The sequence below is a fragment of the Pteropus alecto genome, unplaced genomic scaffold, assembly GCF_000325575.1.
Source record: "Pteropus alecto unplaced genomic scaffold, ASM32557v1 scaffold196, whole genome shotgun sequence".
Taxonomy (NCBI): Eukaryota; Metazoa; Chordata; class Mammalia; order Chiroptera; family Pteropodidae; genus Pteropus; species Pteropus alecto.
This window is the reverse complement of record NW_006439717.1, coordinates 1314948-1330290: the sequence shown is the minus strand read 5'-3', so window position 1 is coordinate 1330290 and position 15343 is coordinate 1314948. Positions and strand designations below refer to the sequence as shown.

At 52.8% G+C, this 15343-nt stretch overlaps 1 protein-coding gene across 1 annotated transcript in view; it reads right to left on the bottom strand.

Annotated features, from left to right (window-relative positions):
- Positions 1–15337, bottom strand: part of KMT2D (lysine methyltransferase 2D) — a 45766-nt gene extending 30429 nt beyond the window's left edge. Inside the window, exons 1-24 of the mRNA XM_025050249.1 lie at positions 14947–15337; positions 10647–10732; positions 10282–10408; positions 9897–10120; positions 9662–9771; positions 9335–9497; positions 8832–8997; positions 8617–8731; positions 8318–8475; positions 7973–8118; positions 6350–7834; positions 5147–6255; positions 4596–4709; positions 4145–4255; positions 3479–3583; positions 2547–2728; positions 2205–2369; positions 2000–2109; positions 1851–1898; positions 964–1185; positions 629–748; positions 435–539; positions 101–234; positions 1–16 (exon numbers count right to left, since the gene is read on the bottom strand). Coding sequence (XP_024906017.1) covers positions 1–16; positions 101–234; positions 435–539; positions 629–748; positions 964–1185; positions 1851–1898; positions 2000–2109; positions 2205–2369; positions 2547–2728; positions 3479–3583; positions 4145–4255; positions 4596–4709; positions 5147–6255; positions 6350–7834; positions 7973–8118; positions 8318–8475; positions 8617–8731; positions 8832–8997; positions 9335–9497; positions 9662–9771; positions 9897–10120; positions 10282–10408; positions 10647–10695 — 5284 coding nt within the window. The 5' untranslated portion in view covers positions 10696–10732; positions 14947–15337. The remainder of the gene's footprint in view (positions 17–100; positions 235–434; positions 540–628; positions 749–963; positions 1186–1850; positions 1899–1999; positions 2110–2204; positions 2370–2546; positions 2729–3478; positions 3584–4144; positions 4256–4595; positions 4710–5146; positions 6256–6349; positions 7835–7972; positions 8119–8317; positions 8476–8616; positions 8732–8831; positions 8998–9334; positions 9498–9661; positions 9772–9896; positions 10121–10281; positions 10409–10646; positions 10733–14946) is intronic.
- Positions 15338–15343: the final 6 nt, after the last annotated feature.

Below are 15343 nucleotides of genomic sequence, written 5' to 3'. Positions count from 1 at the left end.
TCCCAAAGAAGGCTTCCTGTGGGAGGAGGCAAGGAGAAACAGGTTTTTTCAATCCCTGCAGAACAGACAATCCCTTCACCCCTTGAAGCCTAAGGCCCACCTGCAGGTAAGCAGGGAACATGTCCTCTAGTTTGCTCTTCTTGCGCCCTCGCCGCTGCTGCTGCTTCTTCTTCTCGTCCCCATCAGCTAAGCTCTGGTCCACAGAGCCCTCTGCAGGCAGGTCGGCAGGCATCACTGGGGAGAGAATAGGTGTCAGCTTCTCTGGGGACGCTGAGGATGCTGTCTACCTGTTCTCTCCCCCAACACAAACTGGGCCCACCACCCTCTTGAACCTTTGAGTAAGCCCTCCTTCAGGGCCTCCCTGGCAGTGCCCTGTAAGTCCTGTGACCACCCCCCCTTTCTCCCAGGCCCACTGGAGCCCTCACCCGTCTCACCCTCGTCGGGCTGCCCATCCCCACTCAACACCTCCGCCTGTGCAGCAGGCCCCTTTTTCACACGTGTGTGGGATTTCCGCTGTCGCACCATGAAACCACCAATGCCTGTGAGGAGGCAGAGCTGAGGCTGAGAAGCCGCTGGGGAACCTGGTGAGCCTCAACTCCCCACCCAACTCCCCATCCCAGGGCCTCACCAGGCCGATAGGGTTTGCGTTTGCGTTTTTTGCTCTCCTCGGTTTCCTCTTTGCCAGGCTCCACATCAGGGCTGACGGGGCCCTCCAGTTTAATTTCACACTCCATGTGCTCCACACCACCTGTGTATGGAGACAAAGCAGAGGCATGGGCCCTTCTAACCTTGTTATCCTGCCACCCAAGAACAGAGAGCCAAATGCCTTGCCACAGCCATTTGGACAAAACCAACCAGTGGCTTGAGGGTGACTAGGAGTGGCAATGCTGCTCCCACCCTACATCCAATTCTCACAGGTGTGCTCCCACTACTTTGGCATTCCTTGAGATTCCTCAGCCTGACCTTCACTCTTGAGCAGCTCATCAGTGTCCAGGTCCCCATCCTTCTTGTCATCAGGGCCAAGGGCATCTGAGGGCTCAGAACCCTCCAGCCCAGCCTCGCCTGGGAGGCCAAGCCGTCCTCGCCGCTGGCGCCGCTTATGCAGGGGTGACATGGTCAAGTTACGCAGCACGGCCATGCCAGTTTCTGTCAGCCACACACCTTCGAAGCGAAAGTACTGGGGCTCTGCATGAAGGGGAAGAACATGTGACCTTGGACAGAGGCCCCAGGGAAACCAGAACTCCAAGTTTCGGCCTAAGTCATCAGGTGCGACAAAAGCAGTGAGAAAAAGACACACTAGACAAAGTCCAGCCTGGGGTCTGAGAGGTGAAGAAGACAGGCCATCACTGGGCGCTAGCTGAGGTCCAAGTTCTCCATCAGTGATCCAGAGAAATTCAAAGACTGTTACTGCAGAAGCCTGACTTTGCGTATGATTAACTCTAGGTTAACTAAATATATTCTGTAGCTGTCTGGGGCTAGAAGGGTCCCTACTTGCTGAATGCCAGCATACAGTACCTCAAATACCAGGAGCAAAGCCTACATCATGACGGAGGAGGAGGTGGCCCCAGCCCCTTCACTGAAGTGGTATCCTGTGCTCTCTGGAGATGAGATTCTGACAGTACAAGGCCATGTTGCCTAGTAGAAAGAACTCTGCCTGGGAAACTAGAGGCCTTGGCTGTAGTCATAACTTTGTCACCACCTACTTACTGGGTGACCTTGGGCGGGCCACTCAATCTTCATGGGTAATAGTTTCCTATTCTGAAAATGAGATGAAGTTAGGGGTTTAGAGCTAGACTAGGCACTGTCTAAGTTCTCCTCTGACTTTGGCATTCGGAATTTCTGTGACTCACCTGGCTCTTTCACCTTCATAGGTACCAACTCTGGAGGTGCAACAGGCGCTGTGAAGAGGAAGACAATCCAAGGCAGCTTGAGGCCCTGTCCCAAAGCAAGGCACCCCAGCCCTGACTCCTCCTCTCCCTCCCCAGTACCTGGTACTCACCAGCAGGCTTTACCACGTAAGGCTGGCAGGAGACACAGTCAAAGCCCTCATCAGCTGCCTGCTCCACATCATCCTCCGTAAAGAGGCTCTCACAGCTGGCATGCATCCACCTGGGAGAAAGGAGACAGGAGGAGATAAACCCAGAAAATATAAAGCTGAGAACAGAGAAGAGGGAGCCAATACAAAGGGAAAGGGGCACCCTCACCGTTCACAGTGGCGGCATTGGATTAGTAGGTCCTCTTCCACGTATGGGGCATGACAGATAGGGCAGGTCACCAGGCTTGCGCAGGGCCCGCAGTGTGTATAACTATTCTGCCATTCACAATGAAAGCCAGGGGAGGCAGCCCCACACTGCATACAAGACACACACCTGGTGGGGGCAGAATGACATATCCTCAGTACCTAACCTACCCAAGGCACCCCGAGGTGGCCTGAGAACCAAGCGAACAGCCTGGTCTTCTAAACCCAGTCCCTGTCATATATTCAACATCACAACCACTCTGACATCTCAGGCCCAGGCCCCTCTGAAGATCCTGGGTCTCCTTACCACTTGCACTTCCAGCCGCCTTTGGGCACGGTGAGCAGTGGGGGGTCCAGGCAATACGTGTGGTAGCTAATATCACAGTCATCACAGAGCAGCAGGCGTGAGGGGTCTGAGGCCTGACCACACACCTCACACACGATGCACTCCACACAACGCCAGCCCTTTAGCAGCATCACCTTGGTGATCTGGTGCAAAAGATGGCAATTCCTCAGGGTGTGATGTAGAGGGGAGGACAGAGTTCTTAGGGAAAGGGGAGACTTATGTGCGTGGGCCTGGAGGACCCCAGTGCCAGGGCCGGACCTCCATTTGAGAATAGGGAGGCTATGCAGAGTACCTTCACCCCAAAAATAGTGGCTCTAAACTTAGGCTCCCAAGGATCTCTGCTGTTTAAGGAAAAACCTCACTGGGCCACTGCCTCATTACGAGAGTAGAATGGCAATCTTTCACTAGGCAAGTTCCTGAAAAGATTGTGGGTAGAATTACGTTGTATTTCTCCCAATTTTGCTTAAACATTTAATATCTGTTACTGATACAAGTCAGTGAATGTCAACAGTGAACGAGTTCTAATTTAACATTAATAAAAACCCCAAAACAACTGATCATGCTTGGGTCAAAAACACTATTTTCTCTTTACGGACATTTGCTTATGATTTTGATTTTACATTTTATCTCCAGATTCCGTCATGTTTTCTACTAGTAAAGTCCTCATAGTTTCTACGATAGAATTATACCAGCAAGTCATGGTATACCACCAAAAAACTATAAAGACCACCACCGTTTCCAAAGTACTTTTCCACAGGATGAGTTTGATAACCACTGGTGACTAATGAGTGACCAATGGCCACTTTAAGAAGTAGCGTGGCCAGGACAGAGGCCTAGGATAAGAAATAAGTGATCCCATTCTCCAGCCCATGCCTCTTGGGCCCTGAACTCACCTTGCTGTTGACACAGTAAGGGTGATAGCACTGTGAGCACTGGGAACAGGCAAGGAGATGGCCTTCTGCCCCCCGGCCAAAGCTGCCACATACCACACACATGTCCTGGGGAAACATATAGAAACCCCAATGTCCAACTAGGTCTCTTCATCCCAGTCAGTCCCAGCAACTGACTACAACTCTAATTTGAGGGAGTCAGAGAACCAAAAGCCAGGTCTCCGTTCCTTCCTAATATGCTTTGCTCATCTGATCAGGCAATTTGACTTGAAACAGCCTAATGTGGGTAAAGATAAGAAGTGAAAGGAAGAGAAGATGAACAAAGACTGCTCAGGCTGAGAGAGTAACACATATGACAATATTCTGCCAGCTTAGATATTGTTCAGGTGCAAATACACATAAGCTCCTTAGACTATAACCTTCCACAAGGCAGAAATCATTTCTGCCTTTCTCACTGCTGTAAACCCTAGCTCAGGAGACATTCAAGAGAAATTTGATGGATGGACAAACAAATTAACGTGATTCTGATTCACTGTTTTCTAATTAGCTGGGTACCCCCAGAACAGGTCCTTGGTTTTCTACATGTCCTTCTACCAAAACACATACAACAAATGTCAGTCTTCCAGGTCTCACTGGTAAGGATAGGACTACACCAGTCACATATGGTACCTGCATTAGAACAAACTTGTCCGTGTTGGAGAAGAGAACCACAGTATTTTGCATGGTGTCATCATCGTCGTCTTCTTCCTCCTTGCTGGGAGAGCTATCGATATCAGCAACCTTATAGGCAGAGAGTTGTGGAAAGTGAGGTAGCTAAATCTGCCCCGACTAATCTGCATTCCTCTTTGGTGCTGGGGAACCCCTGGCTAAGATGAAGGCCAGGAGCCAGGACTAAGAAGCAGAAGAACACCCCAGCTCCCAAACTGGGCCTCAGCCTGACAGCAGAGATTTCAGAGAAGCCTGGGGGCCAAAGTGGATAGAAGGAGCACAGACACAGCCGGACAGGCCCTAGGCTAGCAGGCAGGCAGGCGAGCGTGCAGGGGACTGGCAGGATTAAAGGGTGTTTAATCTTGAAGGGGCCAGCTGAAGCATGTTTGGGGGATGGGAGGCCTCTCCTTACTACCAGAGTCTCAATGGAAGAAGTGGTTGATTTTAGCCGGGCCCGTCCTCTCCCACGTCCTCCATGTGCTCCTCCACGTGGCCGGCGTCTTCCTGGGAAACTACTGCTGCGACCCTGAGCGAGGGAAGGGGATGATTACAGGGGCAAGTCCAGGGCTATTGTATTGGATCCACAATCTTGGAGGGATAAGAAGAGATAAATGGACAGAACATGACAACAAATAAAGCCCAGGAATCCCAGGCAGAACAGGGGAAAAGCCAGCTCTCAGCAACAGATAGACAGCTCTACTCCCAAGAAGAAAGAGTGACAAATGGGGTATGATGATAAAAAAGACTGGCTTGAAAGACCCGAGTTTCCAGTCCCAATTATATTACTGAGTAACCATGAAGCTGGGCAAGTCACTTCCTCCTATACATATTAGTATTCTTCTTAATAAAATAAGAGAGTGGACTGAAAGATCTCTAAGAGGCTAGGATTTTAAGCCAGGTAGAAGATATCAGTGACACAAGAGTATACCTCTGACAGTGGCATGATGCTGGACAGCGCCTCACCTGTTTGATGCGAGAACGAGCTGGGGAGCTGCGCCGCCTCCCCTTATCCCCCTCAGCTTTGCCTCCACTGACAGCTGTCCCGGCATCACACAACAGCGAGTCATCAGTCTCTGGCAGAGAGTCAGTACAGAGCCGCAGGGAGCCTTCATCTCGGGCTGGACTAACATCTGTAGATACTCCCAACTCCATAGACAAGGAGCCGCCCCCCTCGGGGTCGGGAGAGCCCAGCAGGGGCTCTGAGCCAGGGAAACTGGCACTGGCATCGCCCTGACTCAGATTAGAGATCTCATTAACGATGTCGGATTTGATGAGAGTAGGTGGGGTAGGGGCGACTGGTGCACGTGGCTCCTCTTGCTCTTCACAGGGTGAGCCCTGTCCTGCCTGCTTGCATTCTGGGCCATAGACCTCCATAGGGGTCACAGGGGCCAGCTCCTCGGGATCTAGGAGCACAGGGGAACCCTTAAGTTCACTAGCCAAACTGCCAGGAGTCTGTCCAGCCTCTGGCTGGGAACCAGGAGTGTCAGTCCCATCCAGAGGAGCTGTGTCTTCCCCCAGGCCAGAGAAGTCATCCAGGGCTGGGGCAGGGCTGGGTGCAGGGCAAGAAAGGTTTCCCATAGGAGAGGGGAGAGGACCAGGAGCGCTGGGCTCCAAGGCTGGGCACTCAGGTTCAGGGACTTTCTCAGTCTCCACCTCGGGTGGCTCAGCCTCATCTGAGACCACCACTGCCTTCTCCACAGGACTCAGTGGAAAGGGAATGGACAATGGCAGAGCAGGAGGAGAGCACTGGGAAGAAGGGGAGTTCTGGGGAGGCAGGGAATGCTGGAGGAGTGGAGAACACCGAGGGGGAAGGGGCTCCATCAGGATAGGAGAAGCCGGCCCCATTGGGGAACCTGGAGATGGGGGAAGGATCATAGGGGGTACAGGCTCAGGGTCAGTGCAGTTAGCTTCTGGTGGAGGGCTGATGGGTGTCTCTAGGATGGGAGCAGCCAATGGCGACTCGGGATCACTGTCCCCTTTGGCACCAAAGGGGTACTCTAACTCCCCCAAAGGAGACAGAGCCGGTGGGGCCACAGCTGTGACAATGGGTGAGAGTGGAGGAGGAAGAGGATCTGAAGGAAAAGAGAAAAAGGGAGGCTCTTAGATTAGCTGTGCCATAAAGAATTAAGACTGTCCCAGAACAAAGGGTTACTAACATCCTCTTACCTGGTGGCATTAGCTGAGGTGACATGGAGGGCTCCCCGGGTGGGGACAAGGGCAGCTCCTCAGGCAGAGGGGACAGAGGTGGTTCCCCGGGCTCAGACAGGGCCGGCTCTCCAAGCAAGGGGGATAAAGGTGGCTCCCCAGGTGGGAGGAACAAGGGCAATTCCTCAGGTGCAGGGCATAGGCCTGACTCCTCAGGTGGCTCTTCAGGCTGAGGCGACAGGTGCGACTCCTCAGGCCGTGGGGACAAGTGTGGTTCCTCAAGCATGGGGGACAGGCGCGGCTCGTCAGGCCGGGGGGACAGGCACAGCTCCTCAGGCACGGGAGATGGCTGCGACTCCTCAGCCATGGGGGACAGATGTGGATCTTCAGGCAGAGGGGACAAGTGCAGCTCCTCAGGTGCAGGGGACAAACGTGGCTCCTCAGGCTGGGGGGACAGGTGAAGCTCCTCAGGCCGGGGGGACAGAAGCAGCTCCTCAGGTGCAGGGGACAGGCATGGTTCCTCAGTCGTGGGAGATAGGTGTAGCTCCTCAGGCTGAGGGGACAGGCGCAGCTCCTCAGGCCGGGGGCAGAGTCTTGGCTCCTCGGGCAGTGGCGACAGGGGTGACTCCTCCAGCGGTGGGGACATAAGCAAGTCCTCCGGTGGTGGGGAAGCAGGTGAGTCTTCAGGTGGTGGGGATGTGGGCGAGTCCTCAGGTGGTGGGGATAGGCGTGAAGCCTCAGGTGGTGGGGATGTGGGAGACTCCTCAGGTGGTGGGGACAGGGGAGACTCCTCAGGTGGTGGGGACAGGCGTGACACCTCAGGCAGGGGAGATAGGTGTGGTACATCAGGCAGGGGAGACAGGCGTGATACCTCAGGTGGGGGGGACATAGGTGAATCTTCAGGTGGTGGGGACATGGGAGAGTCCTCAGGTGGTGGAGATAGGCGTGATGCCTCAGGTGGTGGGGAAAGGGGAGACTCTTCTGGTGGGGGGGACAGGGGTGATTCTTCAAATGGTGGGAATAGACGAGATGCCTCAGGTGGTGGAGACATAGGTGACTCTTCAGGTGGAGGGGACATAGGTGACTCCTCAGGTGGTGGAGATAGGCGAGATGCTTCAGGTGGTGGGGAAGTGGGCAATTCCTCAGGCGGGGGAGACAGAGGAGACTCCTCAAATGGTGGGGACAGGGGTGATGCTTCAGGTGGTGGGGATAGGGGTGTCTCAAGTGGGTGAGATGGGGGAGACTCCTCTGGTGGAGAGAAAGGTGATTCCTCCAGTGGAGAAAAAGGTGATGGTTCAGGTGGGGGAGATAAAGGAGACTCCTCAGGCGGTGGAGAGAGGGGTGATTCCTCAGGCGGTGGGGACAGACGCGATGCCTCAGGCGGCGGGGATGTGGGTGATTCCTCAGGTGGTGGGGATAGGGGCGACTCCTCATGTGGGGGCAGCAGTGGCATCTCCTCATTTAGGGGGGCCTCCAACTGGGGCTCAAGTTGGGCCCCTGCTCTCCCTGTAGACATAACACACTATGCTCCTACCCAGCTCAACTCCACTCCACAGAAAATGCAGGGTCTGAGGCAAAACAGAAACTGTCCCTAGCCACAGAATAGAAGGGGATTACTTTTAGGGTCCCTCAAACCCTACTCACCTAGTGGTTTGGCTTCACATTGCAGGGGCCCCGGTTCCTTGGGTTGCATAGAGGTCACGTGCCCGCCCTTTGGCTGCTCTTGGCATGCAACGTACAGAGCATCGGGCTCATCAGTTGGGGGATCGCCAGGCTCTGGGGGTGAGAATCTGCAGAGGGTACAGGGGAGCAGGCAACGTGGCTCTCATCAGTTACCAACTCCTCGCACTGAGGCGAGGCATGAATGATAAGGATTGTACCACCCACCTTAGGGCTCTCCTCTCAAAATCAGCTTGCTTTAACATGACCCCTGCCAATCTCGATATTTTCGATCCCGCAGCCCTACCTCTTCCAGTCCACATCATTTACCTGCTACAGACAGCAGGATGCTGCTCAGCAAGAGAACTGATAGGTTGTCCTCCCTGGGCTTTGTGACAGCGGTGACAGAGTGAGTAGTTCTCAAACCACTCAGAGTTGGGATTCAGCTCTGCTGAGCCTGCCCCACAGGCCCGGCATACCCTGCACGCCTAAGAGAAGGGAACAAACAAAACAGGTATTGGTCAGACAGCAGAGACTTGAACGGAACACAGGACTCATCACAAGAGAGAAACTCCAGATGTTGCAGGAGGCAGAATTAGGGAGAGTAAGGGAGGATCAAGGACACTCACCTTGCACTTCCAAGAGTGAGGAGGCAGTTCCTCCATAGGTGGTTTTAGGCAGAAGGTATGGTATCCTTTGTCACATGTCTCACAGACCAACATCTTAGAGTCATTCCCAGGTTTCCTGCAGGGACACAGGGCAAACAACAGGGTCCTCCCTACCCTCATTTTCAACCCTAACCCATGCTTTGTCAAAGGCTTCCCTTCTGCCCTTCCATTCTTACCTGCACGCTTGGCACACTTTGCATTCAGGGCACTGCCAGCCAGCACGCTTTCGGGCAGTCAGAGCAGTGTCCAGGCAGGCCCCGTGATAGTGATGCCCACAGCTGGTACAGAAGAACAGGTCACACAATTCCCCCGGCCCCTCACATACTGCACAACGAACCTCCTCTGCAGCGAGAAGGTACAGAAAACACAGGTCAGCTATCAATTCCATATAAGATTCAATACGGTGCTATCTACATAACAGGCGTTCCATGGACCAGAATGAACAAATAACAGTTACTAAGTGTCTGCCTAATATATGCCAGGCACTGTTCTAGGCATTGCAGACACCATGGTAAACAAGATAAGCAAAGCCCTTGCACTCTCAAAGTTCACACCTATTTTAGTGTGACAAAGTGACAGTGTAAAATTATAGGTATCAATGAGTGCTCTGCAGAGTACAAATACCCCAGGCACACTTAGTCTCTCATTTGTCTGATGTCCAAAGGGCAGGACTTCTCACCCAGATGTGCGGCACCCTCACTGTGCTCCGGGCATAGCAGCTGCAGTGTTTTCATGGATAAGAAGGAACCGCTGGCAGTTGCACAGGGGAAGTGGTAAAGCCGTGGACATCCAGGTGAGCGGCAAGGGATGGAGGCACCGAGCCTGGTGCAGTGGGAACAGCGCTGCCAGGATGGAGACAAAGCCTTAGTGCCAATCAGCTCACTCCAGAGCAACAGGTTGGGCTAGCTTTACCCCAATATGCCTGCTACCCTTCACATTCTATCCTGACTCTCAGAAGCCCACCAGCCCTTTGTCTATGCAATCAATGCCCTGGCTCCAGCCCTACCTGTGAGATCCCTGAGAAGATGGCCTTGTCCACACCACATAGTTTTGGGCCCTCCTGCCCCCATACGCCAGCCGACCACACGGCACACCAATGGTGAGCCCAGCAGGACCCTGTATAGGTGAAAAGAGGAACAAAGAAAAGGAAAAATTAACAAAAAGGTGATCGCTGGCTCAGGACTGCCCAGCCCCTACTGACTTTCCTGCCCAGGTCAGTTACCCCATCTCCCCTCACTTACCTCCAGGTTCTCCTAGGTGGGCAGGTGTCAGGCCCTCAGGGAAACCAATCTGTGATAGGTCCTCATTGGGCAGCGTTGCCTCACTGGGCCCTGGGTTCCCCCCAGGGGACACCGCTGGACACCGGGGCCAGTCAAATGGCAACTCAAAGCGCCGTAGCTCCCGCTGCCCATGCAGACTAGGCTCTCCGCAGTTACAGAGAGCACAGCGCCGCACTGGACCCCCACTGTGGACACAAAAGCATCAGCACCACACCAGGCCTCTGACCACCCCGTGATTTAATACATCTATGCTTCCCAAACACTTATTTTCTTAAACAGTCTTCCTTGAAGGCCTCAGACTCTCAAATCGTTTGCCTTTATATCCTCATTTTCCCAAACTAGTTACCTGCAGTCCTGGGGAGGCTCTTGAAGTCTGGGACCCCCAGAACTGTGCACAGAGACCTCCGCCACATGTGGGTTGGGAAGGTCTGTTTCAGTGGCACCTGACTCCTCAGAGGCTGCAGGTCCATCAGCTGAGTGAACAAAGAAATATGCATCAGCCACTATGTACTATTTAATACTAGTCCACTCATCAGACCCATGAGATTATCCAAAACCTTGGTGGATCACAGTGATGGTATTTTGACAAAGTCTTTCAATTACCTGTCTATCAGACAGACTTAGCTCCTGTCCTTGTGCCAGAACCACAAATCTAAGGTTGCCTGGAAAGAACAGAAAGCTGCCAGCAAACCCAGAATTTGCCCTACTCACCTGCCGGTTCCGAATCTTTATCCTCACCAGGCGGCTTCTGGCTGTCCATCCCTCTCTCCGACTGGGCACGGCCCTCTCGGGGAGACCTGTCAAAGCCAATGAGATGTCTATATATCTAGTAAGTCTCTCCACTACACACTTTCTCCAGAATCCTAGGAGGAAGGCAGCTAATGACCCTACAGAAATCAGAGCAAAGTCATACCTACAAACTCCTGTACTAATGATAAGGAAAGTCCTCCCTAACCCTATTCCACTGCTTACTTCCTCTCTAGATAAACACATACCCTCTTCTCCCACTCTGGATTCTCAGAGGATCCACTCCCCTTTCCCACTTCCCACCTCCTGCTTAAGAGTTCCCAGGGCAACAGCACCCAACTAGAAGCACAACCAGTTTGCATCTAGTACCACCTTTTGCCTCACATCTAAGTTCTGGGCTTCTGATGGGCCTCATCCTTGCCTTTTTCCTCAGGTCTCAAGTCAGCTATCATTCTAGAAGTCTGTCAGTACTGACCCATAGGTAATCATAACCCAAGAAGTCTGAGTGCAACCAAAATCCCTCTCTCAGAGATGAAGTCTAGGGTCTTGCAGGATGTAGAACATACTACTGGAACTAAAGCCCAGCTATGGATGGATCTCCCCAACCTCCACTGGTTCCAACCAGGACATCCCAAATACAACAGAAGAAACCCCCCAATTTCCACCCACTGCCCATCCAAATCCAGTTCAGGACCACTCCCTGGCCCCTGCAATGACTGAACTTAGGACCTCACCCAGCCTCAAGTCATCAGGTAGTTGCCCTTAGCAACGCCAACTGCCCTTCCTACTTAGATATCCCTAGTAGTTAACAGAAGTGGGCCTTAAGAGTTACTGAGCATGTGTAGCATGCCTAGTGAAGCTAGGCATGCTGGGAGTTGTAGTCTCAGGAAGCATACTGCCTCTTGGAGGAGTTCTAAACCGGGCAGGACACAGCCGAGCAGAGTAGCTTCCTTCCTCCAGTAGAGTAGCTTCCTTCCTCTTCCGTTAAGCAGGGTTTCCACACGCAAGGGGGGTTTTTTTTTAACGGTCCCCTCTTCCTCTTCTAAAATATGCCTGCTTATACCAGAGCCAAATGAAATACACTAAATTTTTATCTAAGAAGGTTAAGACCCATACCTTTGGGCATATTTTCCTAAACCTCAGAGAAAACTAAGCATAGTCTAAAAAACAAATAAGAAGAATTACAGAGATGAGGAAAAGGAAAGATATCCTACAGAAGGAAAAAAGGGATAGGTGCCAGAAGCTCTTAGTGGGAAGGGTAGAGGTTTAAGCAAAGAAAGTAAATACAGCGTTCCCAGAGAAGAGGGGGGTTCCCTATAACAACTCTAAATAAAAGTCTGAGAAGTTTATCTCTCACCTTTTCTACTCCTTTTGTTTAACCAAAGGGACCATACCAACCTGAGTAAGGACAAATCTGTCTTCCCAAACCAAATAACCTTGTCAGCCACTTGGGGTTGAATGACTGGGGCAGAAGAGACAGGGGGAACCCTCGAAGGTACCCAAGATCAATAAATCTATTACCTAAGAACCACAATATTAGTCCTTCCCTGAGCTCACACTCCAGAGATTGATAATGAGCCTCTTTCTTGTGACATGTCACAAGAAAGGAAATTTTATTTTACTTCTCCCCAACACCTCACAATATCAGAATCCACTAGATTGGGAAAGTGAAATATCACCTGATACCTGTTACCTCCATTCCCAGATCAGCTCTCCAAAACCTACCATATAACCACACTTGAAAGGAAAGCAAGGTGGTCATTTGGACAGCCCACAGAAAAGCTGCTCTGGAACTTCAAGGGGCCCTTAGAAGCCATCTATGGGAAACCAGGCCTCTCTTCCTATTGTCATTCAAGGCTTGACCACATCCAGAAGGCTTCAAAATTTCCTAAATGTGTGTATCTTACTATATGTCCCCCAAGATCCTCCACCTGCTCTGCTCTCAAAGCTGAGGCCAAAAGAGTCACAAACAGCAAGAAATAAAAAGCAACAGTGATAATACAGTGGGTGGGAGGACTGCCTCACACAAGGCCAGAGAGACAAATTCTCCTGCCTTCCTCTGAGCGCAGCCCTCTCAAGCTGGTAAGGCTGGCACTGCTCAGAGAGGTACAGAAACCACCTTCGTCCAGCTTTGGGAGAAAGAGTACCAACATCCTCCAAAGCCGGAACCTCACTCACGGAGCCATGGAACATAAGATCAAGAAGTGAAGAGCAGAGTGTCCTCTAAGCTGTACCAAAAAGAATTTAGGGGCACCTCCAAGAAGCCTGAGCCCCATTTCTCTAACCCTGCAGTCTAGCACCTGCATCCCAATGCTGAGTCCTAGTTGTTAGGCCCCTGAACACATCTAAACAAATAAAGACCACAGGTTCCCCTGGCCCATCATTCACAGCCAGAAACCACACACACATATACACCAACGGTTTTTTCCCTAGTTCTAAATTGGACTACTGCCTGGCCAGGCTTCCTCTGGGAGACTAGAGATCTCAGAGAAGCACAGATCTAGGGAGTGCTGGCTCCCCTTAGTCTCAGGCCTAAGAGGGCCAAAACAGCAAAGAAGAAGGCAGGGAGTCATCTCAACCCACTCTCCCTTCCTCCATCCCAGACCAATAGCTTTAACTCCATTTTCCCAGCCAAAGGGGAAATGGAGGCTTGGAGAGGTGAAAGGCTGAAGCAGGCCCTTGAGTGAACAGCTCTTCTGTAGGGCTCAGGACTTCCTGGTTCCCAGCCTGAGAATCAAACCACACCTCTTCCCACCCCCATTTTGGGTCAGCCCTCCAGGAAGAATCCAAATGGCAACACTGACATTGTAGACCCTCCTGGATTGTTCCTGGATCATCCTGGGGGCCAGCCACAGCTAAGAAGGAGAGGTCCCTCCTAAGGAAGTTCTCTGGGGACAGACAACAGGAGGGGCCCTACATAGGATGCAGAGGCAGAGATAGCATGAGTGACAGCTAGCCTCACTTTACCAACCCTGTGCAACCTCTCACCTCTGGGTTACCACCCAGAAAGCTTTTCAAGGGCAAAACCCTTATTTTCTCCTTTCCAAAACCAGGTTCAAAGAGATCTAGCCTATGTATGTATGTTGCAGAGGGTGGAGTGAGGGAACAAAACTCACCAGCCAAATCCCTGCTGGGCAGCATGACAGCTGTGAGAAGGGCTGTCCCAGCCCAGGGCCCAGAGGCATGAGGCTCATGCTGCACCCTTCATGCACTCACATGCACACCCCTTCTCCCCAACACCTCCTGCCAGGGCTGGAAACACTGGCTTCTGCAGAAACAGCTCTGATCGGGTCATTTCTCCTCCAAAGAGGTACAGGCTACCTTATTCTGTACGGATGGGACTGGATCAGTGGGCCAGTTAACATTCCCTGATCAAAAAGGGTTAGAGAGGTCAGGGAGGGGCCTGCAGGATTGGCCTAGGACTTATGGGCAACCAGCTCTCCACAACGGGCACAGAGAAAGCGGGAGACAAAAGCCATTTTTTGCAGCCCACATTCGCAGAGAGCAAATCTCAACGGCCTCCTCTATAATCCCCTAGAGATTATGTCCATCCTGAGAGGAGGGGAGGCAAAGCAGGCTAAAACAGCACTAGGACTCTCTGGGGTCACTTTGCCAGGCAGGGGTAGTTTAAAGTTGAACAGCAAGGCCAGAGTTGTCCTCAGCCCCACCTCCTTCTTGCCCCAGCTACCCGCTTCATTACACTAGTCAGATTCTACACACTCTCCCCTTTCCACACTGAAAAAAGGCCTGGTGAAGGATCTAGGGTTCCTTGAGTCTCCCAGAGACTGCTCTGGATGCCTGGATAGGCAAAAACAACCTTAAAGTCCAACCTGCCAGTAAGTCTGACCTGGCAGTGGCACCCTAATCCCATCCCCCAAAGTTGTTCTGTTCCCAAGGCCCACAAGGAACCCTGAGGGAGCAGCAGCTGACTGGAATTGGTGCTGGCATCAGGGCCTGGGTCCTAGTTTAGTGGAGCTCCCCCAACACAAAAATAAACAGGCAGAGAGGCGATCTGGCCAGGTTCCCAAACTCCCGTGGTTCCCTGAACCCCCCAGTCTTTAAAGAGGCACACCCCAAGACACCAGGCCTCAGTTCTGCCCCAGCTACTGGCTCAGGTTCCCTTGACAGACCCTGCCAAAGAAACCCTCCTCAGCCCTGGCACCCCTTTCTTCAACCTAAAGGCCAGCTCCGGCCAAGAAGAGTCCATCTGGCTATGCCCCCAGTCCAACCCTTTCTGGGCCTTGGCGGGGCGGACTTCACTCACCTCTTCACAGGGCGATCCAGAAATCCTCATCCGAGAACATGGCCAGAGCCCGGGCCGCTCCCCGACCTCCAACCGCCAGAGCGATCACAGCCGCCCCCCGCACGGGGGGGCTTAGGGGGACCAAGAACGGTAAATCCAGGTCGGAGTGGCCACCCTCCTCTCCAAAAAAGAGCAAGAAGCCACGGAGGGGTTCTCTGCTTCGGGTTCCAGCAGTTTAGGTTTCCATGGACAGCCCCAGGGCCGCGAATCCCGAACGGACACAAAGAGAGCGCCGGTGGCTTTGATCTTGGGCGAGCAGGCTCCGCATCCGCGTCGTCTGGCGGCCTCTCAGTCCCAGGGCTGGGCCAGCGCCCCGGCCGCCCGCGCGGGGCTCGGGCGGAACGTCGAGGCTCTCCAG